At 49.0% G+C, this 25,695-nt stretch overlaps 1 protein-coding gene across 3 annotated transcripts in view; it reads left to right on the top strand.

The window, feature by feature from the left end:
• Nucleotides 1-25,695, top strand: part of atad2b (ATPase family AAA domain containing 2B) — a 51,761-nt gene that overhangs the window by 17,922 nt on the left and 8,144 nt on the right. For 2 of the 3 annotated variants that reach the window (XM_076160125.1, XM_076160127.1), the window contains 6 exons: nt 864-1,057; nt 1,223-1,382; nt 4,347-4,469; nt 6,920-7,048; nt 18,128-18,853; nt 19,991-20,103. In XM_076160125.1, coding sequence (XP_076016240.1) covers nt 864-1,057; nt 1,223-1,382; nt 4,347-4,469; nt 6,920-7,048; nt 18,128-18,853; nt 19,991-20,103 — 1,445 coding nt within the window. The remainder of the gene's footprint in view (nt 1-863; nt 1,058-1,222; nt 1,383-4,346; nt 4,470-6,919; nt 7,049-18,127; nt 18,854-19,990; nt 20,104-25,695) is intronic. The other variant, XM_076160126.1, reaches the window with a different exon arrangement.

The raw sequence follows: 25,695 nt of genomic DNA on the forward strand, positions 1-25,695 counted from the left end.
CTCCCTCCCTCCCTCCGCCCGGCTGCCGCCCTTTACTCAGCCGTCTATTCCTGTTCAGCGGGAGGCAGCGTACTGTCCGCCGGGGGCTTTCAAACAGAAACGGTGGCGGCGTCGATCCGCGGATTCTTCATCGACGTGCAGCGGGGGTCCTCGGCTCTGCTCGCCCGCCGCTCTTCAGGGGTCCGCGTTTGAATAAGACAGCAGTCCGACCTCCAGCAGAGACGGCGGCACAAAGGCGGCGAGAGAGAGAGGAATTGCCGGGAGAGCGACTGTGCCGCTATTAGTCGTAATTAGAATCAAGGTTGGGACGGCGGCGGGCAGGTGAAGCGACCTGACGCGCCGCAGAGCCCTCCTAACGATGCCGGCAGATGCCTTGGGCTAAGCCTGGCACCCGGGGGGAGGAAGAGGAGGAGAGGATATGTGCTTGCCTTGCTTCATCACTCTGTCATTGGCCAGAGGCAAATCCCTTGGTGTGTTTCAAAAAGTGTGTTTATGGACGAGCTCGGCTGCAGTTTCTCCTCCAGCTGCAAGAATCTGGAGGTGTTGTTTTCTTCCTCGGGTTCCAAAAATGTGTACGGTGCCTTTTTGCCGTCCAAAGGAAAAGGTCAGGGGTCGGGTTTACAGTTGGACCATCTCTACCTCTACAGTGTTAGTGGTGTGTGTGTGTGTGTGTATGTTTTCTGCATGAGCGTGAAGCGGTTTTCACCCACAGCCGAGACGTTTGTGTGTGTGTGTTGTTTTGCTTTGTCTTCATCTCTGCCTCTCAGTCTTCCTCTGTGGTTTGCGGTGTTGACTGCAGATGAAGGTTTGTGCTTCGGCCTGTTCCCCTCACTGTTGTTGTTGTTGTTTACGTTCTCACTCAGCGAGGCCCGAGGAGCCGCTGGCGGTGGCGGAGGCGGCGGGCCCCAGGGTGCTGTCGGCCGAGGAGCAGCGGCGCCTGGCCGAGCAGGAGGACAACACACTGCGGGAGCTCCGGCTCTTTCTCAGGGACGTGACCAAGCGTTTGGCCACCGACAAGCGGTTCAACATCTTCAGCAAGCCTGTCGACATCGAGGAGGTAAGAGCGCACTAGATCCTCCGGGCAGCTGTTTCCTGTCTCCTAGGTCATGTAGCACCTCCACTTCCTGCTCACGTCCTCCTGTTGCTGCTCATATTTGCTGTCCTGACATCGACACATCCGTACACCGCATGATATCGTGTGTGTGTTGTGTTTGTGCGTCAGGTTTCCGACTACCTGGAGGTGATCAGGCAGCCCATGGATCTGTCCACAGTCATCACCAAGATAGACACTCTGCGCTACCTGACGGCCAAGGACTTCCTGGTGGACATTGACCTCATCTCCAGCAACGCTTTAGAATACAACCCAGACAAAGACCCAGGAGGTGAGGAGGCAAAACAAAGCAGAAACACAGGAAACTAGAAACACAGAAACACAATCAAATGACCGCTACAGCAGGTTTACAACACCTTAAAGATCCACCTGGTCTACATTTCACCCCTGGACTTAAACCCAACCATTGACCCATCACATATGATTGTAAACCTGCTGGATCGCGGCTCGGGTGGTCCTGGTTCAGACTCCTGATCTGTAGACCGTACTGATGCTCTTTATTTACTATTGTTTTACACCAGCCTGTTATTGTTTGAGTTACAAATAATTGGAAAGAACACTGCATGATAAACTTGCGTAAAGTAATAACAGCAAAGTGTCGGCATTCAGCCCAATTACACACACACAGTGCAAGGTTTCCCTTTAAGTCCAACCTCCAATGAAAGAAAGTGCACACAGCCCCACAGTGTAGTTCATGCTGCAGAGAGGCTGCACATGCATGAACATTTAATTGTCTCTCGTCTCTTAAAGATTTTTTTTTTACAGCTCTTTGGTCTTTTCTTTTTTTTTGCCTTCAGCGTCTTTTTACAGCAAAATGTGAGCTCATAATGAGTCTTTAGAGGTACACACACACACACACACACACACACGCACACATGCACACATGCACACATGCACACACACACACACACACACACACACACACACACACACACACACACGTGTACACACACATGTACACACACGCACTCATACACATACGCACGCACGCACATGTACATACACACACATGTACACACACGCATGGACATGTACGTACACAAACACACGCACATGTACACACACACACATACACACACACACACACACGTAAACAGACACACTAAGATGTCTATTGATTATAATAGCTTTCATATGAATCCAGAGTTATTCGTAGTGTTGGAATGGGGCCATGACAGGGATATAAAGAGTGTGTATGTGTGTGTGTGTGTGTGCAGTCCCACATCTTCAATTATTCATCCCCGCTAAAAATTAACATGGAGAAAAAAACAAGAAGGAAGCAGTTGAAGAGCTGGAGGCTGAGAAGTGAAAGAAACTCCAACCCAAACACGAGCAGCAGTGTGACGGCGTTAATTACAACCTGCGTGCTGCAAGTCTGCCACTTCCATTCATCCACAGTTATACGCTCATTGTATTTCTGCGTTTAGCCTCCGCCGCTCCCCTCCGTCGGACGGAGCCGATACTAATGGGAAGCAATTCTGAGTCCGGCCCGGATGAATAAATCATGTCCCGGTCTGCGCGGGCGGGGGCCCGGGTCATTTGTCGGGATGTAGGGCCTACAAATGATACACTAAAGGGGCGAAAAATGCAATTAGGCAGATTAATAAAGAAGAGTAACGGAGCCTCTCGTCTGCCGGTGCAGTCTGCGGCCCTGAGAGTGCGGCCCGGGCGCCGCACAATTACACTGCTGGGGAAGTTGTGCAGCAGCTCACAAAGTGCTGGGAAATAACCTCATTATCCCTCTGTGGGCCGTGTAGCAGCACGCTGCCCCTCTGCCTCCACCTCACCTCCCCTTATAATCACTGCCTCATGGAGACCCCAGTGAGTTCAGAAGAAATCCCCGATTCTGTCTTTCCCTTTTTTTTTGCTCCCTCCTTTTTCTAGATTTTTTAGTTTTCAGTTTTAATCCGGTTAGGTTTTCTTTTAACCGTCTTTGTTGTTTGAGGCTCGTTTCTTCTCACGGCTGCTTTACTCCTCGTACTTAAACTTCAAGGCCTTTAACACACACTGGCGCACACACACGCGCTCTCTCAATTCAAATCGACACTCCACAACACACAGATCAGATATTGTACACTCATTAAAGAATGCCTTTAATCCAAAATCTATCGGCCTAATGGCCAATTTCATTTTTAACGGCCGGATTCTGTGATTCCATCCCTGTTTTCTTCATCGAGCTCATAAATTCTGCGGCTCATCGGCGGCAACAACCCTTAGAAATAAGCCAACACAGCTGCTCATGTGCCCCTGCGTCCCACCTGCCCGTCCTGACCTCTTTACCTCCACTGACAGACATTTCTTCGCCATTAGTATTCGCCCCGTCGTGTACACACACTGAGATACCCGGGGCGAGTTTGTAAAGCGCACGCACACACACTCGCACACATAAATGGCCGCCAGCACGATTACGGCTCCTCCAATTAGACAAAGGAAGCTGGCAGATTGTGACCTCTCTGCCACTTTCTGCCTGAGCTGCTCTCCCCTCTGCCTGCTGTAATGAGAGACGTCCTGTTTACGGGCGCCCGCGCTTTAGCCGCCTCCTTCAACTCCCGTTTTTATTTTCCCCTCCGTGGGATTTAGGAACCAGGGGAGAGGATTTTAATGATGCTACAGTGGGTTTAATGGAAAAGAAGCGTCAGGTGTAGAGCTGCACCCAGCGTGTGTGTGTGTGTGTGTGTGTGTGTGTGTGTGTGTGTGTGTGTGTGTGTGTGTGTGTGTGTGTGTGTGTGTGTGTGTGTGTGTGTGTGTGTGTGTGTGTGTGTGTGTGTGTGTGTGTGTGTGTGTGTGTGTGTGTGTGTGTGTGTGTGTGTGTGTGTGTGAGAGACAATGTTTATTTCTGCCTTTCCTCTGGTGATGGTGAGTGGTGCTGATGAGACGTTGTTGTGCTCATAATTTGCTTCCAAACATGTCTGATCTCCATTCAGACGGTGAGAAGCGTCCGCAGCCTGTTTTCTCACACTTACAGTGGATTGCAGCGGTCTTGCTTGCGCTTAGTTTGGTCTTACATCAATGGCGGGGTGTTAAAAACATGCACCGTCACGCTCCAAACAAAGAGTCCTGCACAAACCCTTTGATGTAGGCAACAGAGTATCATAACAAATGGCACAAACCGGTCTTATGTGAACTTTAACATCAGGCGTTTGTCCTTGAACATACATGTGCACACACAGAGCAGCACAGGTCTGTATCTGCGTGACACAGGCGTCGTATTTCACCGTCTCCTTTTGTTTCACAGACAAGGTGATCAGGCACCGGGCGTGCAGCCTGAAGGACACGGCGCACGCTATATTCGCCGCCGAGCTGGACCCCGAGTTTGACCGCATGTGCGAGGAGATCAAGGAGGCGCGCAGGAAGAGGGGTGAGAACAACAACATCATCATCATCATTTCTCACACAGCCGCACGGACTTTACCCCGACACTGATTGGTTCCGTTCTCAAATGTTAACGAGCTACCTGACTGTTGACCCACAAGAAAATCATCTGCAGCTGCCACCGCGCACGCCGGCGGTGAGCGCTCATCAACAGCGCCGCAGTGCCGAGGATCAGGGACGGCGTAATGAGCTCCTCTGGAAAGATCACAAAGCCCCCACATGCACTTCATTCATTCAAATCTCTTGGCTGCTCATGAAATGCACTTCTTGTCATAATGACCACGTCTTTAAACTTAAATACATGTGTTAACTCGCACACACACTCTTGTTTCCTGTACGGCAGGAGAGTAAAAAAAGAGGCTTCACATTCAAGTCAAAGTTTATTTGTGTGAACCAATATCACATAAAGTGTCTCAGACGGCTTCATGGGTAACAAACCTCTCCCAAACCGCACATCAGCTGTGGAAAGACCCGGAAAGGAAAAGGGAAGAAATCAGGAGAGAGGGAAGAAATTACAAAGAGATGGCCAGGTGTGATCATACAGGAAGTGATCTGAATACAACAGGAGAGGGAGGAGAGGGAGGAAGGTGATGATGGGGAGGATAATTCAGCAACGTGAAGCTAAAACAAGTCTCATTTGTTTATTTGGAATCGGTAAACATTTTGCGAGCACATTAATTCCCGTGAATAATGAGGCTCGGGCGGTTCATTTGTGCCCGAGCTTGTCGCCTCTCCCGCTTTTTAAAGAACGGCGGTGATGGATGGATCCACAGAGCGGGGGAGCCTACTTTCAGGTAGTAAGCGCCGCGTGACGGAGAGGCCCTCGTTTTTTTTCTTTTTTTTACGCAGACTACGACTGCTGGCGCCCCGGGCTACTCTCGTCCCCGGCCGCGCCGTCTGTAGCGTTCGTCTGTCCGCCGTCTGCGTCTGTGCGCTCGACAAACAGCCCCGAGCGGAGACGCGCGGCCGGAGCCTCCACTCGGCTTTATGCACATAAATATACGATTACGCCAACAGGCACAGATAAGCTTTGAAGAAGTGGATTTTCTGTACATTATCACACACAGGCGTGTAATCACAGTGCAAATATTCCTGATGCCGCGCTCGCACACATCCGAATGAGCTCATCAACATGCTCTGTGTACGGCCATTTGCATGAAAACACCAAATTAGGGCAACATAATGGAATGTAAATCCCTCTTTATATTCAACATAACGTCCGTGTGTCTGCTACTCTGTGAACGTATGCAGAACACTTTATAGCTGCACTTCAGATTAGCCAGGAGCTCTGCAGTGCTCTCAGCCCGGGTTTAGATCAACCAGGTTTACTCCCTGATCCCTAACCCTAACCCGATTCCAGAGTTGAGACCAGTTTGGCCTCCTGCTTCAAAAGTACAGCACAGAGAAGAGCGACCTACCGCCGCTGTTTGATGAGCATGAGAACTTTAGAGACTCAAGTTACTGTACGGGTCAGAAAGACTAGAAACTACTGGACCGTCCTCTTCCTCTCTTGCTGTAAGGCCAGACTATGTAGTTCACTCTACTGGAATGAAGCAACACGATTTGTGGGGTCGTGGTCTTCATCCCTCCTTCTTACTCTTGGAGCAGGTAGAGGGGGGAAGGGGAGGGGAGGGGGCGCCGCTCTGTTTCTAGTTTGTTGCTGGATCGTTGCGGAATAAATATTGCAGCAGCAGAAGTGAACTGCCTGACTCACTGTGTGTGTGCGTGTGTGTGTGTGTGTGTGTGAGTGTGTGTGTGGTTGATCTCTTCATTTCATCATTTCAGTCCTGCTCTAAAGCTTTTGTATTGATCCGGAGCTGCGTGGTAACCAGGTGCAGCACACACACTGTATATGTGGGAGCGTTTGATAACACAGAATGAGTTCTTTTACAGCGTCTGCACTCTCAATTATGACTTCTCTAATTCCGTGTCACACTCCAGCTCTCGGGGACTCTTAGCCGTGGATTCTTGGATGACAGAGACACACACGCACACACACGCATGCACATACTGCTTTAAGAGAAAGCGCCCACTCACGTTCAGCGCGGCCCCTCTGTGGCAGCTGTGAATAATAGCTCGGGAGTTCTGCTTGAATATTTCTGTTAAGTGATGTGAGCTGGATCCTCCCTCACCGCCGCTCAGACCCTGGTGGCCATCTTTTGTCTGTCAGCTCATATTTTTAGCTCATTATCTGTCAGTTGCTACCTGAACATGTCTGTGCAACACACACGCCTTCTTCTGCCAGCTTTGACTCTCACACACACACACACACACACACACACACACACACACACACACACACACACACACACACACACACACACACACACACACACACACACACACAATATGCACATGCTTGCACTTTCCCATACAGCAGCGTGTATTGTGTTATTGTGTGTGTTGTGGGTAACTGATCCTCTGTGGTTGCTGCAGACCTCCAGATGCCAGCTCAGCTGACGGCAGCTCCGGGCACAGTGGCCACTAGAAAGCATCACGCCACGGGGGACGAGCAGGCCGGGAGCAGCACTCAGGGCGAAGCCACGGACAAGCAGTGCACCACCAGTGAGTACTCAGATGCTTCACTCATACACACACGCACACACGCATACACACACACACACACACACACACAGAAGACGGTCTACACTAATTGAAAAGAGTGGTGTTTTTTAATTCCAGTTATGTTGTTCTATAATGCAGCATCAAGGTCAGGAGTTTTTTATAATAGCAGATATAATGAAGCCCAAACTTCACATTGTGTAAAGTAACAATAAGGCATTGAAAGTGTGTTGATAGTTTTTCCTCCATTAACATAAACACTCACTCGCCCACACTCAACCACTAATTAAAAGTTAATCATGCAATTTGTTATGACTGACGGGACTGAAAATAGGGTTGTTTTGTTCAAAATGTATTGAAGAGACGAAAGCGACTAAATCAGGATCTAGTCCATGTGAACAGTGTGGGCATGCAAGGGTTAATGGAGCAATGCAGGTACAGCGTCAACTCAGATGTAGCAAGGGAATCACAAACAAGAAAAAGAATCCTCTCTACCCTCCTGTCTGATACACACACACACACACACGCACACACACACACACATACACATACACATACACACACACACACACCCTCTCTCAAACTATCCGTCTGGGTCCCAGCAGTAAGCAGCTGTGCGATGCTACTGCAGTATGGTAGATGTATGTGATGACACACAAACACACCTGTCTTCTCGGTGTACACACACACACACACACACACACACACACACACACACACACACACACACACACACACACACACACACACACACACACACACACAGAGGCACATGTATTCCTCAGCAGTGGAGGAGCAGCACAGCGGGTCGCCTCATTACCGGCGCCGCTCTCTCCTAACCATTCCGAACACGACCACGCCACAGAGCAATTACACGCCCACCTGTGGCAAGCAGCAGGCGCCTAAGGGTGAAGGGAGGCTGGGACGGGCAGGGGGCAGCCTAACGAGGCCGCTACCTGCCCGGTCCCACCCAAGCAGGTCGGATACCGTGCAACTCCATCTGGACAAGATAAAGAGAAGGAAGCAGGTGTGACGCTGAGCTCAATCGGGTCAAATTCCAATTTATCTCGTTGTGTTTTTTTTATCGTTAGTTATTAAACAGAGCAGGCAGCAGTTAAAGAGTGAATAAGAACCCTGGTTTGTGTTCATTATCTGCGTTGGCGTGCGTGAGTGTAGTACAGCAAGCAGACACAGGGTGGTGCTTGTCTCTCACGAGAGCGGCTCCCTGTAGAGCCCCCCTGCTGTGTGGCTAAACCAGCCCTCCTGAGCAGAAGCCCCCCTCCCCCCCTCCCCTTGAGAGATGAGAGGCTCCGTTGGCCACCATAAATACTGTAAGAGTCCCGGGCACGCTGAAGTGTCGACTCCACTGCTGCTCCTCCCGCCAGGCTTGGCCGGGGAAAAGCAGCCACGAGGTAGGTAGAGAGGATATTCCGGCTTAATTCCACCGTTTCCATCCCAAATGGACTTTTCGGTGGGTTTGGATTATCCAGGCACGACGACTCCTCTCCCCCGCTTCAGTTGTTTCCCCAAGATATGTTTTTTTTGGCTCAGGGTCTTTAGTCTAAACCTCATTTGAGCTCAGCCTAAGCTTTTTGGTGCTGTATGGTGCAGTACAGTAGAGTCAGACCTGTCTGTAATTCTGTGCATCAACAAACACAGCAGCCTCTTTATTAGGGGGCAGTCCTGGGGCAGATTGAACTCTATGTGTGACCTAATGTTGGCTCTCAGTTTCTCACAGTTAGGATAGATAGCCAGGGTGTATTGGATTGTGATCAGTAGTACAGGGATGACTTATAGGGACTAAAATAGTGAATTGGCTGAAACATTCCAACATGGTGCGAGTGGATCCAGAGAATCCGAACCTCCCTGACACCGTTTAAAGAACCTGAGCGCTCTCCGCTCCACACAGCCGGGGCTTACAGCAGGGCCGCCATGCTGGATACGTCTACAGATCCCCGCGCTGAGCCTGACAGCCAGATCTGCCTTGTATACTTAGCAGCAGTCTTTATCTACTAAGCCAAATGTCACAGATGCGGACCACCAATTTAGCGGCTCCTGGGAGAGTCCTTATCAGCCTCCACCAGAGGCTTAATTAATTCGCCTAACTCAGGTGATTAATTTGTGACGCCGGCAAGCGGGGTCTCACCTGGCGCACCCCAGCAAGGCAGCGATCTAGGCCCAATTAGGCTAATTGATCACAGAGTCGGGTTTGCGTCTGGAGATAGGACGCGGCCTCGCAGCTGACGAGACGTGCTGCATCTGCTGAAGGAGACGGCACTCTGTAGTCTCTCCGCAGATGGCAGAGTGGGGAATTGTTCACGAAATGGCACCGAAAACCCGCTGCAGCCAGGCGATTGGGGAGTTCTTGGCTCTCCCTTCCTCCTCCTCCTCCCGTGAAGGTCAGGACAGTTGAAGGGCAAAGTGATCCCAGATCTTTACCTGCAGGGGGGAGAGCTGTGTGTGGAGCGTGTGCACTTCTTCAGGGCGTTTATATGGGACACCTCTTCCTCTCTCTCTCTGTTGTAGTACGGCTTGTGATATGCAAATGTAAAGGCGTCGTGGAAGGGATAGGATGCATTATTAAGGACGTTTCTGAATGTTATATTTCCGAATCAGGTGTTAAAGTAGTTCTCCTGTCGCTGTGGCTAGTAAGATGCAAAGAGTGGCTGCAGTTGCATGCTCATAGAAACAGAAAGAAGGAGGAGGCAGCGTTCCATTAGCCTGCTCCCGCTCATACTTCTGTCAGGGTTGTCTCCGCTTCCCCCCCACCATCTCCATCGCTCTACTCTCTCTCTACCCATCCCCTTCTCCTGACGCTCCCTCCTGGGAATAGCTGGAAAACCCGAGGTCCATTACCTGGGCCGCAGACCCCCGGGTTCACCCACAGTGCATCAATACTGAGATCTGGTTCAGATGCAGTGCTTCGCCCTTATTCATAATTAAAGCCTCTCACTTTAGCTCAGTCTTGATTTGTCAGCAGGATGCATAGAGGATGTGTGTACTTGTTTAACTGAATTGTAAATATGTACAAGATGTCCTCCTTTAATAAAAACAGCCCCCCCCTCCCTCTGTTTGTCTGTAATTTGCCAGTGCAACTTTGACAAGCTTGTCCTTATTCCTTGTTTATGGAAGCAAAGACGTACAAAGCAGGCACAGTCAGATGCGTCCTCCCGCGTCAGTCAGTCGCACTTCCAAGGCAACAGCCACCAACAGTCTCTCTCTCTCTCTCCTCTGCCTCGTGTTTCACATCACGGCGAACAGAAAAAGCTCCTCAGCGGTGACAATCCAGCGCTCGACCTTGATGGGGGAGGGGGGTTTGTAATAATAAACGCACCTTTTTTCGTTTTTTTTTTGGTTACCTCACACTGAAGTAGTTACTGTATCCAAGCATGACCTGGATTTTTGTGGCGTAGGACAAAAGGAGAAGCGGGCACCGGGGTTGGAGCGCAGTGTGACGGTCACGCCACCGGTTGAAGTAGGTTAGCGGAAAGACGCGCCTTTGTTAAAGGAGAGAAAGTGCTATTGAAGACGATCCTGTTTGCTTTTGTGTTTTTCCCTCAGTGTTCTGAGTTCAGGAGGACAGAGGCTGCTTTTGTTGCCTGCTATCATGAGAAACTAAAGAGGTTTAGCCTTCAGCCCGGTTTGTTTTACTGCCAATTTAATTAAAAGTGTTTTTCAACTCTCCTTACCTGGAGAACAGAGAGTAAAACGGCCCCGGTCAATGATTCTACTGTCCTTTGACACAGTGTGAATTAAGATCAAAGTGAACGTGGGCACAAAGTGAACGTGTCTGTCATCAAAACTCCCCCTGAGCAACAGGAGCGCAGGAGAGGAGCCTCAGATCCACATTCAAACAGCTGGACTCCTCTAACATCCAAGCTCTCTAGAACAACAAATATTGAAATAGAACAAATCCATCAGTGAAGTAAAATGGATCATTTACATTTGAGTTGAGAGGTTTTCCTCCCTCCCCCCTCCCCCCTCCAGGCTGTTTGTAGCCAGTCAGTAAATTGCAGTGTTGACTGTAAAAACATCTCTCCCTGGAATAGCAATAGTGATGTTTGTATTAGTTTGTTCAACAACAACAACAACACACTTTCCCCTCCAGCTTCTTTGCAACTACCGGGCAGAAAGCATCCTGAATTGCAAAGTGTGATACCCTGTGGTACTGGCTAATAACAGCCATGCAAAGCCCCCAGCCAGCCAGCTTAGTGCCTAAGCTGCCATTTTGTGGGCACAGATGCGTCTTGGATCATTGTGGCACCGAGCGTGAAATGAATGTAAAATCATCCATGATGCCTTTTTGCATCCATTTATTGTTTTAGGGTGCAAATGAGCCGACATCAGCGTGAGTGTTTGTGGATTTCTCTCTCTCTCTCTCTCTCTCTCTCTCTCTCTCTCTCTCTCTCTCTCTCTCTCTCTCTCTCTCTCTCTCTCTCTCTCTCTCTCTCTCTCTCTCTCTCTCTCTCTCTCTCTCTCTCTCTCTCTCTCTCTCTCTCTCTCTCTCTCTCTCTCTCTCTCTCTCTCTCTCTCTCTCTCTCTCTCTCTCTCTCTCTCTCTCTCTCTCTCTCTCTCTCTCTCTCTCTCTCTCTCTCTCTCTCTCTCTCTCTCCCTCTCCCTGTGGGTCCCTTCACTCCCAGTAGCTTTTGCGTGTTAAGTGCACGTGCGTGACAAGGTCGGGTGGCCGTCTTCCTCCAGGGGTTCTGTCATTCCGTCCTTTTATCACCGTGCACGGCACATTCTCATAGATATTATTGTCAACAGCTCAACATTTCTGCCTCCTAGAAGCCCCAGCGTTGCATTGGAATGATTGATTGTTGTTCCTCATTGCCTTTTTGCATGCTCAATGACTGCAAGCTGTGCTGCAAAAGGATGTGTGTGTGTGTGTGTGTGTAGGAGAGAGGGAGAGAAAGAGAGGTTTGCTAGATATAAAGAGTTGTAATGCTAACCACAGCCCCAATTATGATAAATGGACCTTGCCCCCTGGGTTTCATTCTGCCGGTGCATAGATCCGGTCTGTAGTGAACAGGCAGCGTTCATCTGCTCATGGAAAACCTGGAGAGGTCATGGGAAAAGCAAACGCGCTCTTCATATGAACCGTCAACGACTTATTGTCCCATCGGCTATAACTGAAAGTGAAGCGAGGGCCCGTCGCCATAGTAACAGTCATGGGTCATTATGGCTGAAACTATGACGTGTGTGCTTTCTATCTGGCTAGATTTGTGTTTTCCCTGCGTCATTTCAAAGATAGTATCAGGATCACATGAGGTAGGAACATTAAGAAACGCCACCGTGGAAGTTTAGGGTTAGAGTTAGACGTTCATTGTTCCAAAGCCGTAAGAACCCAGGAGCCGGGGCTGTGTGTGTGAGGCGTGATGGACATTGAGACGGTGTGCAGATGCTACTTTAGAATCTGGTTAAGTCGTCCGATGGCTTATTTATTGTTGAACTCTGTTTTCATTGGGGTGAGATCTTGGCCGTCATAACTCACATTCAGAAGCAGGGATCGGTGGTAAAGAGTTTCCGAATCGTCAAAGGATTGACCGCCCGCTAATTAAAGTGCATCTGTCACTCGATAACAAGGTTCTCACTACTTCGGTTTGTCTCCAGCGCTCAAGAGGAGCCGGGAAATCTCGGCAATTATACAATCAGACGCGAGATTATACCGCCGACTCACTCTGCATTTACTGCCGTCATTGTTTTTATCAAAGTGTGGTCGATTTGCCAATTTCAGTAAATGTCAGAAGGTAGTAAATGCCAAGCAGCCTAATAGAGGGAACATTCCCCTCTGCCTGCCTTCTGATAGGTTGTAATTGACTGGAACGCTTTCACAAACACATTAGCGCTTTGATTAGTTGAAATGACTTATGGATCGAGTTCCAAATGATGTTTGAGTTAGTGTATACAACCTAGAAGCCCAAGCTCGCTGGAAACTAAAGTAGTTTCTTATCTCCCAACGTGATCAATTCATTAGAAAACAGCCACCATGTGTATTTAATGCAGCTGAGAAAGCTCCCATCACCTGAATGTTGCTCATTAAATATTCATTTGAGGACGCCCGGGCCCTGTGGTTATTGATACGGATCGTAAGATGCATTCTTCATCGTCTGGCATAATGGATAAGATGGCGTCTGCGTGTTCTAGGGTAGCGATGATAACCACACAGGCGCTCACATCGGTGCTGGATCTTTGAAGACGGCTCTTATTAAGTGACAGAAGCTGCATTAAGGCTGTGGTAAGAACAGGTCCTCACGCTGACGGGGGTTTATAATTACATTAGAATCACACTGTCATCCAGGCTAAATGCCAGATCTCCATTAAGCTCAGAGATTAGATTCATTCTCTCTCTCTGAATATGGCCGCCCCGGCTCGGCTAACCGCTCATTACGCCGTGTCACACGAGAGTGGAAAGGCGCTGAGCTGTCGTTTGCCAGCTCACTAGTCCCGAAGTTCGATCGCTGAAGGATTTGCGGTTGTTTATACGAACATCCTTTTTACGGCAAACAACACACTGCCTGATGCTTCTGCGGGAAAGCAGCATGAAAATGGCTTCTCCAGGCTTGGGAATGTTAGTTAGATGATGAAAATGCTCCCACAATGTTGGGAAAGTCGTAGTGATCCTAATCTTGACGAGCTCGAACCTGAGAAGGTTAGGAACGAGGAATTTTCCCCCAATCCCAGAATCTGATCTGGTATCATCTCAGGAAAGCAGCCAGGTGCTGTCTCGATGAGATTCTCCTCCTCCTGCCAGGTTTCAGGTTTTTGCCATCATTTTGCTAAACAAGAACAAGAACAAGCTGGCAGCGACTCACTCAAGTCATTGTTACCATGCCAAGCAAATGTAGATTTAATAACGGCCCGCTGCCTGAAGAAAAAACTACACTAGAGCTAAACAAAGCTGAAGACACTGTGTGTGTGTGTGTGTGTGTCTTTCTGTGTGTGTGTGTGTCTTTCTGTGTGTGTGTGTGTCTTGCTGTGTGTGTGTGTGTGTGTCTTTCTGTGTGTGTGTGTCTGTCTCTTTCTGTGTGTGTGTGTGTGTGTCTTTCTCTCTCTCTCTATCTCTCTCTCTATCTCTCTGTCTCTCTCTCTGTATGTGTGTGTGTCTCTCTCTCTCTGTATGTGTGTGTGTGTGTGTGTGTGTCTTTCTCTCTGTGTCTGTGTGTGTCTCACTCTCTCTCTGTGTGTGTGTGTGTGTGTGTGTGTGTGTGTCTCTCTCTTCTCTGTGTGTGTGTGTCTCCTCTGTGTGTGTGTGTGTCTCTGTGTGTGTGTGTGTCTCTGTGTGTGTGTCTCTCTCTCTCTCTGTGTGTGTGTGTGTCTCTCTCTCTTCTCTGTGTGTGTGTCTCTCTCTATTCTGTGTGTGTGTGTGTCTGTGTGTGTGTGTGTGTGTGTGTGTGTGTCTCTCTCTCGCTCTGTGTGTGTGTGTGTCTCTGTGTACGTGGGTGTGTGTGTCTGCGCGATCCACACTTGCGCTCATGTGACAAGTTCCCTTTCTAATGATTGTTGTTGTATCTCGATCTCCAAACCTCCTTTACCATCGTGCTGCCGCCTAATGATTCATTAGTAATGAACCTGTTCATCCTCCTCTCGGTTTCGGGGTCACAGCAAAGTCTGATAACTCAAGTTGCTGGTGTGATTCCAGTAGAACATGATTATAATAGTAGAGTTTCAGTCCTTTTAGAGAGAGAAGAGCCCAGATGTTTGTCTCTGCTCCCACACGCTGGCCTGTGGAGCCACGCAGCCGCTTAGACGCTAGATACAGACGGAGAATATATTGATGGAATGAATCGATGTGTTTCAGCTTTAACAGTGTGTTTTGCAGCGCTGGAGGAAGCAGAGTCGCTTGTGTGTGTCTCTCAGGCTTTGCGCGAGAGAAAAGGAAAGTGAGAGACGTGAAGGTGAAGAAGGTGTGACGGAGCTATTTGAGCAAAGTGACGGATTTCCTTCATTTCCAGGAGCGGGGATGGGATCGTTTGTTGACGCGGACATTTCATTAAGTGTCAGCGCGACGTGTCACACACCGGGTGACAAACGGCCGTCTCCCTCTGATGACCCAGAGGCCCGAGGCTTCGCTGTCACAGCCGCAGCGTCTCTGAAGCTTTGCCTGCTGCAGCGTTTCTCACCTTACAGAACTGTGTGCTAAGCCTCCTCCATGCTTTTGTTTAGAAACAACTAACGCCGTGCCAGTAGCAGCATTTCTGTTGTACGGTAATGTAGCAATAGTTTCTGTAATGCGTGACTCCTTTTGACCGTCTGTAGGCTTCTTGTTTACGTGTTGGATTAACTTGGACCTCGTTGTCTTGAACCTGAACAAAGAGTCGACCACATTGAGAGCAAATGTGTTCAAATGTGCCAGTGAACCTTCGTCTTCCCCAAATTCCACAGGAACAGAAATGAGGGGTTGGATTTGTAGGAGTTAATTTATGTAAGGCTCATGTTTTTCCTGCATAAATCAAGCGTTTCATCTGACACGGGTCAAACCATTTCTCCACAAAGGCAGCTTATTACAAAGCCCTGGAAACGCAGGGGGTCAAACTCTGCGTGACCTCCCTCTCACTCTCATATTGGCCCCGGTGGGTTCTGTTGATGCAGGAGCCGCCGCTGACAGGAAGATGAGAAAGTGTGTTTTTAAATGTTAAAATGAGTCCGAGGCAGCAACTGGACAAACTTAACCCCTTGCTGTCTTGAGATTTAAAGGAAGTGCCCCCCCCCTGTCCCCCTCTCGTGAGCAGCGCCACCTCTAAACTCCGCCCCCATCAGTCCCAGGCGATGAGAGCGGAGCGGATCGATACTCCATTAATGGTACAAGACCGAGGCACCGACTCCAGTCAATTCCAATGAACGCCTCCCACTCCCTGCCTTCTTCCTCCAGACTGTCTCGTGCCTTTGACCACACACACACACACACACACTCTTCGCCTTCATAGCGCCATCTGCCTACGGAATCCTATTGATTACAGTGAATGATTTTAGAGACTACAGAGCAGTAATGTAGGTTTGACCTTTTCATGTACACAAAGGAGACGACCAAATAACACCTCAGGGGCATCGGGTGTGTGTGTGTGTGTGTGTGTGTGTGTAGTTCAGCCGGGACTCGCGCTCAGTAGCTGCTGATGCCTTATGGGAAAGAATTAAAGTTCAAACCGGAGTTGATTGCGCTTTAAAGATTAATATCACATCCCGTGTAAAACTCCCAGGTAATTGAATCCCATATACTTCTCTCCTTTTAGCTAATGCGGGCAGGAGATTGATTAATAATTAAAGCGGTGTCGGGGCAGATTTAACGTCCAGATTTCCTTAACTAGCTCTGAGGTATACAGTAAAGGTGAGTTAGTGCTGACGAGCGTCCGCAGACTTATCACAGCCATCCATCCGAGGCAGGACACTCCCGCCTTTATGGGCCCGTACGTCTCAGGAGTGTGTTAAAGTAACAAATAGCACTACGCCGCGTTGGGTAACACTACAGGCGCCCGGTGTGCGTTAAGGGCCGGCCCGAGATGGCCCCCGGTGTTTTAATGCGGGAGGAAAGCGTGTCGGCTGTGTACGGGCGAGGCTGGAGGCTGGAGGCGTCGCCGCGTTTGATAGCTCAAAGTCTTATTGGGGACATAAGTTTCAAGCTTTCACCCACAGTGGCATCCTTACGTCGCACCAGGACGATGTCGCCGCTGTTGACCAAAGTGGCGGCGTTGTAAATTATAGGCGTGGCTATTGGAGCCGTATATAACCCAGCAGCTTTATTGTTTTTGTGTCCCCCCTTCGTCCTTTCTTTTACGGTGCGTTTGGCTGGCCGCCCGTCCTGCTCTGCACGGTGACCTCGCACAAGGAATTATTGAATAAACAAATCAGCGCACATGTACAAACAATTACACTTTAAAGGCCTGATCGTAGCGTGCTGCCCAGCTCTTCATCAATGTCCCCGCACTGATTTATTTGTTTAATCCTTTTTGGTGTGTGTGTGTGTGTGTGTGTGTGTGTGTGTGTGTGTGTGTGTGTGTGTGTGTGTGTGTGTGTGTGTGTGTGTGTGTGTGTGTGTGTGTGTGTGTGTGTGTGTGTGTCTGTGTGTGTCTGTGTGTGTCTGTGTGTGTGTGTGTGCTGTACACATTCCTGCCGTTGCATGAATCATGCATGCGTGCAGAGCTTTTAATTATTACAAAGTGCTCCTCTTCTTCACCCCCCCCTCTCTCTCGTCTCCCTTCCTCCTTCCCGTCTCCTCTTCCCCACTGGCATCTCTTCCCCCTGTGGTCGGCCGTTCATGCTCTAACAGTTTTCATGCATTATTTAAGAGCTGAGTGTGACGAGTCATTTGCTGCCATTTTGTCTCACCCTTCCCTCCCAAAGGAGCCGGTTTCATAGCTCCACTGGTGATAGCTGACCCCCAGTGAGACCCCTCACTGGGTCGGGAGGGGTGTGAGTGTGTGTGTGTGTGTGTGTGAGTGCAAAAGAGTGTGTGGAGAGTGTGTATGCAAGGAGGGGATGCAGGGGTCAGAAATGTTGTTTTTAGAAGGGTCCAGCTGAAATGAGCCAGGTTAATTCTGGTGTGTGTGTGTGTGTGTGTTCTCTCCTGCTTCATAGTTTTATTTGAGTCACGTGTCACGAGAGGGGGAATGTTGTTTTGTCTGTGATTTATTATGCAGATGACTTGCACCTTGTTACACACGGTGTTATTTTTGTTGTATATGAAAGCATTGAACACACACACACACACACACACACACACACACACACACACACACACACACACACACACACACACACACACACACACACACACACACACACACTCCAGACCCACTCTTTGTCCTTAGATGTAGAACCTAATAGCTTTTTCCCCCCAGGGACAGGTTTGGTACAAATAGATACACACACACACACACACACACACACACACACACACACACACACACACACACAAAATCATGGCCTGAGAGATTAATGGATGATTGCAAGGAGCTGATATCAGATTTTTTCTCTCCCTGACTGTTAAAAGCTGTAAAGTTGCTCCATTATGAAAGGTTCAGTGTTTGTGCTGATCTTAATTAATCAAATGATCTCATTGTTGTCTCTCCCTCTCTCTCTCTCTCTCAGGTCCATACAAGCGCAAGGTACGGCGGCGACCACCGTGGGGGCGAGGCATCATCCGCAAGAAGAAGAATTATAAGAAAGGAATAGAAGAGGAAGAGGAGGAGCCAGAGGAGGAGCCGGATGATGAGCCAGAGGAGGAGCCAGAGGCGGAAGCAGAGGCTGCGGGGCCCAGTGACACCTGCTTGACACAGGATGAGGAATCGTCTTGCGACAACATGGGGCCACAGCCCAACGGTCACCACGCCCCGGTCTCCTCCACGGAGGAGGAGAGCTCCAACGGGCCTCCTGTGGCGGCTCCAGCTGAGCCTCCGGACGGCAGAGAAACACCAGAAGAGCCGGTGCTGAAGAAGGAGTCCACATCCAAAGAGGGCAAGTCTGAGAACAGGAAGCCACACAGCATGTTGTTCTGCGAGTCAAACACAGACTGCAAGGCCAAGCGGGTCGACTCCCAGCCTCTGACGGAGACGTCCGAGTCTTGGGACGCGGAGGTCCAGCCTAAGCACACAGACGGATCGGTAGCGTCACGGGTGACCTGTTTGAACGGGGACAGGTCCATGGACAGTCTGGACTCCCAGAGCCTGAAGAAGAGCAGCGAGGCCGGGGAGACGGCCGAGGACTCCGCGAGGCCCCAGCAGGAAGAGCACAAGAGCAAAGACGCAAGCACGCCAACTCAGGAGCGCCCTCTGCAGGACGGGAGGGCAGAAACGGAAAGTCTGGAAGGTACAGAAGGTATAAAGCCTGACTTGAGAACAAATCATAGAAAAAGAAAATAGATTTGACAAGGGGTTATAGACACTATAGTATAAGTTGTGTGTGTGTGTGTGTGTGTGTCTTCTACAGACCTGATGAGCAAAGGCCAGATATCTCCAGAATGCTTCATCTTAAGAAAATAATGTCTGTGTCCTCATTTGGATGCAAACGATGTGAAAATCACCCAAACCTCTCAAATCGGCGCGGTGCCACTTTCTTTAAGAACACGTGGATCTCTTCATTCTCACACACTCCGTCGGCGCTGTATAACAATGACAGTTTCCTCGGTCGATTGGCTCTCTTGATTTGCACTCTAGTTAGCTTTTAGAACAGAGGACATGAATAATACAACACAAGTAATGCAGAATATGAAATGGTATCCCTCCCCTCCTCCCCTCATCCCCTCCTCCCCTCCCCTTGCTTAGCAGACGGTGTGCTGTGTTTCAGCAGAGGAACTCCAGGGGCTTCAAGGATGTGTCTACCTTTGTAAAATCACCAAGCCCTCCGAGATGCAGCTTCACTTTTTTCTCTATAAAACATTCACAGGGTTGACTGGCTTTGCTCCAAGTCTCTCTGACTCGTAAGGTTGGGGTGTTTTGATTTGGGGGGATCTGTAGCTCGGGTGGAGGTGGGGGAGCTGGAAGTCTGCTGTCACGTCTGACGGAATGTGGAGTGGGGGCGTTGGGGGGGGGGGGGGGTGGACAGCAGGACTCGGACTTGGCCTTGGGATCCTTCAACAACCAACAAAACAAGGCGGCGACTGTCCCCTCGCTCTCATTACACGAGCCCAGCCGGGCCGCTTTGTTTACGTCAACGCTCCTCTTCAGCGCTCTTATAAATGGGCGGTAGAGAGGCCATTTGTTTAATGTTGCACACGCAGTTATAGCGAGTAGCTTCAGACATATTTCCTTCCCTCTTTATTCATCTTGTTGCTCTGGCAGATCAGATTTATTCCCCTTGAAAAGGAAGCGTCGCACATGGCGGCGTTCCACCAGGAGATTATTTGAGTCGCTGCAATAAGAACCAAGTATCTTGTTGTTTTTTTCACTGTTAACTCTTTTGTTTACCTTTCTCTCCTCTCCATCCTCCTCATCTGTTCCTGGGCGCCGTCCAAAGAGAGGAAATGCGAGCAAAGCGAATCTGCCGACCGGGCGGAGGAAGAGGAGGAGGAGCAGCTGCAGCAAATCCCTGCCCGTCCGCCGGTCACGGTCGACCACCAGCGACTTTCGGTAAGATACGTCGCTTATCCTCAGCACCATAAGCTATTGTGTCCATCCCTTAAATGACAGTCATGCTGCTTTCACACACTAATCGGCAGGGCTGAGCTCGGTGTTCCAGTTTGGTGTATTCAGAGCTGATCCTCACTGCGGCGTCGCCTAGAGCAACACGCCAGGCTGGGATCCTCCGGCCTGCTGCGCCACTCAAAGTTCAGCCACTTTCGGCTTTGATTCGACTTTTCGGACGTGCAGCCGATGAGAGAATTGATGTTAGCCTGAGTAGAAGCGACAGAACGCTGGCGGGGTTTTCTTCGGTTTCCTCTCCAGAGCCAAACGGTTATGAAATCAGATTCTCCATAGCTGTTATTCATTTCACCTCATTTTGACATGACAGGGAAAGAAATTAACACCTTCTGCAGTTTGCAAATGAATGAGCAAAAAAAGTATGAATCATCATCATAATGAGGTTGGTGTTGAGTGGGTGGAAGGGTCTAAAGGAAAAGGCTCCCTGCTGTGAGCCGTTAGTGTTGTGGTTAGTGAGCCAGCAGGTTGTCACGCCGTCCTCCCCTCCTTCCTGTCGCCTCAAATCCCTGCACTTGGGCGTTAATCCATCTCTTTGTCCCCCCGACCCTCTCACAGCTTCCAGATACGGAGAGGCAGCATCTGGTTCACTCCAAAAGTCTTCCATTATTAGAAAGGCAGCAGAAGCACTGAAAGTTTTTGTGGCGGGGGGATTTTTGGGTGTGTGTTGGATGGGCAAACTCAATCATGGGTGACCGGCCTTAAGCTCCCCCCCAGATCCATAGGTTTGTTCTGGAGCTGCTGGTGTCACACTGCCCCTTCTCAGATGGATAACTCTTAACTTCCCAGGCTTATCCCTTCCCCTTCACTCACCCGCCGCCTCGCTCCGCTTTCCACCCATCCGTTGTCAACATTCCATATCCTCGCTGCGCCGGCGGGGGAAGGAGCCAATTAAAGTGCCGGCACATTTTCAACATTTCTCAATCAACAGGTGCTGTTCCTGCATTCCACCGACACCAGATCCATGACTCAAACATGAGTTTCTCTCTCCGCCCAACCGAATCCGTCGCCTCGCGCCACGACGTGTTTGAGCAAGGCGAACGAGCCCCCCGTGGTACTTTGCACAGTTACGCCGGGGTCCCACCTAATACCCCAAGTGTAAATTGGAGCCTCGGTTCAGCGCTCTCCCTTGACAGGGCCTCTCACTGATCGAGTGTGGGGGGCTCGGTTCTGAGGGCGCTCTGTGTGTAGGGTAATTGGTGCAAAAAGAAGAGCTTTTACTTTTCTCTTCCATGCTCTGACGTGACATCCAGCCATCAAGCTGTTATCTAGCGGCTTTTGCCGCCGTCCCACAGGGATGATGGGGATGGCGGGGTTCATGTCATATCTCGCCCAAACCCACAACCTCCAAATTGATAGACAGGCCTTGTATTTGGCCTGATCTCATTGCTCCGACTGGCTGCCCCTGTGAACAGCCGCACAGAGCACTCATCAGAGGGTTTATAGGCGAGCGTGTGAAGAAGGGAGATATCTTAAAGAAACAGATCATGAAAAGTGGGGGACTGTGAATAATTGCTTTTTCATCCCCGGCTTATGGAACAAATTGAATTTCCGGTGCACAGGATGAGCGTCCCCCGTTTAAGCAGATATTTACTGGCAGGGCTGGGACTGGCGCGCCGCCTGATCCGTGTTGGGGGGCCGGGGTGAGCCGCCGCGGCGCTGTTCCGTCCTCGCTCTTCAATCATGTTCATTGGTTATAAAGAGCTCATTATTTCTGACTTCTAATTTGATTGAAAGGGGCTGCGAAATATCCTCAGAATGAAATCTGGTGGGAGTGTTCAGAGTTTGTACGCAGGCTCAACACCCAGAGCCTGTAGGACTGAGACGCTATGAATTTAAGTATTCACATCCCATCTTTCAGAGCCACGGCACAGTTATTTGCTCTGATTCACTTAGGAAAATCAACTTCTGTTATTGCCAAGCTGACTCAAACGATGCCTGATGCAGTCTTGATCAAAATGAATTCCTCGGTGTGAATAAATAGGTTTTCAGGCTTGTTTTTCCTCTCGCTACTCACAAATGTCTTATTCTCAGCTGCTTTCATTCATCAATAATCAGGCACTTGTCCACAGATGGACTGGAAGAAGAAGTGCTGCGAGATTGCAGATGAGAATCCAGTAAACGGGGGAGAGACCAATCTGGCCCGGCAATCTTGCCCCCCTATCCCACCAAAAACACACAGATTATCCTACGCCAGGCCGTTTTCTTTAGCAGCTGTGTGGAAGCAGCTTGCGTTTGGAGTTGCTGGCTCAGTCTGAAGTCTCTCTCCGCTTGATGTTCAGCTATTACTGCATGTCAGGATTTCCTGTTTTAGAGAAGGCTGTCAACACAAATTGCCCTATTTCATCTTCCATCATTTTTCAGCGGCGGCCCCTTCTAGCCGAGGAGCCATGTCACATTTCAGCTTAATGGCACTGCCGGACCGCCGTTTGATTGTCAATAAAAAACTAGATGGTTTGAAATGCTTTTCTTATATATTCATTCGTTTTCCCTGATGGCAGTCGGCGCAGCTATTTGCATGTAGTTGCTCACGTACAGCTGTGGCCACGTGAATGTGAAGGTCAGTGTCAATATCTCACACACATCCCAGCCTCTGATCTCCCTGCCTGTCACGTACCATTTAGCATTTTGCCCCCCCCTAGTCTCCAGTGTGTTTTATGAAGGTGTTCCTATAATTAAAGTTAGAATAGCAGATTTATAGTTAAGTTTAGTGACGGAAACCAGGAGAGCGATGAAAAAACAACAATGTGAAGATTCAGAGCGATGGCGAAGGCTTAAAATAGGTTAAATCAAATGTAATGGGATAATGACTATAAGTTAAAAATAGTTTTAATGATAGTTTTTGCCCTCAGCACCCTCAGTAAGGAGAGGCGCTACATGCCTAACCTTAACCCTCCTCCTCCTCTCAACTGAACCCTGTCATTATAAATTGGTCCGTGTAACCGTAACCCCGATGTTAACCAGTGACCCAAAACTCCCAGCCCCTCACAACTACACTGGGAAAGGCTCGGGATTAATGAGGGATGAGTGACAGTAATTACCCCCCGCTATGACAGCGTGACACAGGATGTTGCGCAACTATTTTTTTCTCCTAATATTCCGGGATGGTATGGCCGTATACCCTCTGCTGTCTCAAAACGTGCCGCGACTGGAAATCTGTTTCCGGCAAGGCGTTAAATGAGTGATGGAATTCTTGAAAGGCGTTTGTGATCCTTTTTGATCAAGCGTAATAGCAACACAACATCAATATCAGTGTATTTGATCCAACACTCAATCTACTCTTACCTATATGACCTTGAGTTACATTGTACCACATGTTCCATTCTCTGCTCTCCTGTCCATCGCCGCCCTTCACCTCATCTGCAGTGCCGCTCCGGTGCCTTTCACGCTGACCTTTGACCCAATCACATTCATTCTTTCTCTCGTGCCACAGAAAACAATTCAGGGTTAAATTTGGAGGCGGGGAGTGAACGGTGGAGGCAGATATTGAAGGTTTAACGGCCCCCTGCTGACTGTTCCGTTGTTCACCTCCCTCTTGTGTGTTGACGTCTCCATACCTAGTTTACACCTTGATTTAAAGCGAATCGCCAAGAAACGTGTACAAGGCCCAAAATGTGAGAAGCTACTGCGAGAAGAGAAGCCAAATGTGTTTTGCAAAGAATAATAGGTAGTTGACTCAGCACAGGTTTTATATTCCCCCCCACCAAGCTCCGGCCTGGAAGCGCTGAGGAATATGAAAATGAGTGTGTGATGTGATTTGCCATGTCCTCTGCTTTATAGGTCAGGTGTTAAATGTCACAGCTGCAAAAAGCTCATGATGAAGTGTGTTGTTGCCGTGTTTTCCGACCTGAATCCAGCGCCATGAATCACTCACGGTCGGTTCGACTCGTATGTTTTCGCCATTTATGACCATTTAGTGTGTGGTTCAGTGCCGTAGCACAGCTGTCTCTGCAGCTGCCTTCTTCACTTTGTTGCCAGCTTAGCATCGCTCGTGTTTAATGCAAATCCAACAATGTGTGGATTGTAGAGTCTGAATTTTTTGTGTTTTTTTTTTTTTTTTTTATGCGGTGTGTGCGCGCTACATTTGTTCCCTGATTACACCAGTAGGCCTCGTGAAAACGGCCAGCTAATTAGGCAGGCAGTGAAAAACTGGATTTTATGAAGGTCGACCCTAAATTGTTCTGTATTTACAGAGGAATTAACCGCTCGCTAGCTGCCAGGATGATCATTTCTCTTCCAAATGTCTGTGTCATCATAAGGCAATAAATCTATTGAATTCAGCATAAATCGGACGTACCTATACCTAGATTTAGCGATTTAGAATCTATTTACTCACTTATGTAAGTGTCATAGTTGGAGCGACACACATCTGCTCTCCTCTCCTCAGTCAGTGAATCTCCTCAAACTCAATGATGGATATTAGGAATCCAATTGCCCAAATATAACTCCTCTTCTTATTCCATTTTCCCCCTCCGCACCTCTTTGCACTGCTCTTGAGAAACACGAGGATTGATAGAGATGTAAGTAAAGAAAGGGGGATGTGAGTACAGATGAGGAGGGGAAGATGGAGCAGGGAATTTAGAGGGTGGTGTTGGAGGGGGGCGAGGTTAAATGGCCCATGTCAGTAGCACTCTTTAACACATGGGATTACTGGCCTTTTGTGTGCTGTAAGCTCACTCAATCACCAGGCCCATGTAAGACACGCTCACACCATTTACCCCACGCTGTCACAGGCATCCTGATCAAGCTGACAAAAGGCCGGGGAAGGCACACTGCTACAATCAGCCGGCTAACAATAAGAGGAGAATAAATTGAAGGGGGATGAAAGGAGAAGAGGGTACAGGAGGGAGGAGATGAACATGGAGAGAATGGAAAAGCAGGGAAGAAATAGAAGCGAGGAAGTAAAAGTGTTTGTGTCTGACGGGGAAGAAAAAGAGGAAATGCAGAGTCGCTGTAAAGAAGTGAGACAATTGCAGTGGGAAGCTGCAGGAGAAAATGCAGCAGTAGCAGAATCCACTGAAGAGGCAGTTACACAAATAAGGAAGAATGACACTTTATCACATATTCTGGGCAGATTTTGTGACGCACTTACTTACTGCTTGCATTAACAGCTGACCTCAGCCTCTGAATAACACGGGGCACATGAGGTCTTAGTCGTCCTGATGAAATGATGTAAGGAGCTATGGTCACAATTTTTTCACTCATGTTGTGCTAAAAGTAGAACCGTAAGATTTGTGCTCGTTAGAGACAGGGATATGTGCTTGACTACGCAAGACTTTTCCTTATAGCGGATCTACACAGAGCAGGCAGGTTTGTTTGAGGTTTGACTCAACAGGCTTTAGAGGTTTTGTGCTACAAACCCTTGAAGTCCATTTGAAGGTCAAATCCTTTCCTCTTTTGAATGGAGGACATTGGTTTGTAATTATCTCTGATATTCACAAATGAGGAGATCTGACAAACGGCAGTGTTGTTAATCCTGACTGACGTGGTTTTATGTGTTTAATAACTGTAACGCCAAACACA

This window comes from Genypterus blacodes, unplaced genomic scaffold (genome assembly GCF_046128005.1).
Source record: "Genypterus blacodes isolate CSIRO-AG114 ecotype Tasmania unplaced genomic scaffold, CSIRO-AGI_Gbla_v1 ptg000104l_1, whole genome shotgun sequence".
NCBI lineage: Eukaryota > Metazoa > Chordata > Actinopteri > Ophidiiformes > Ophidiidae > Genypterus > Genypterus blacodes.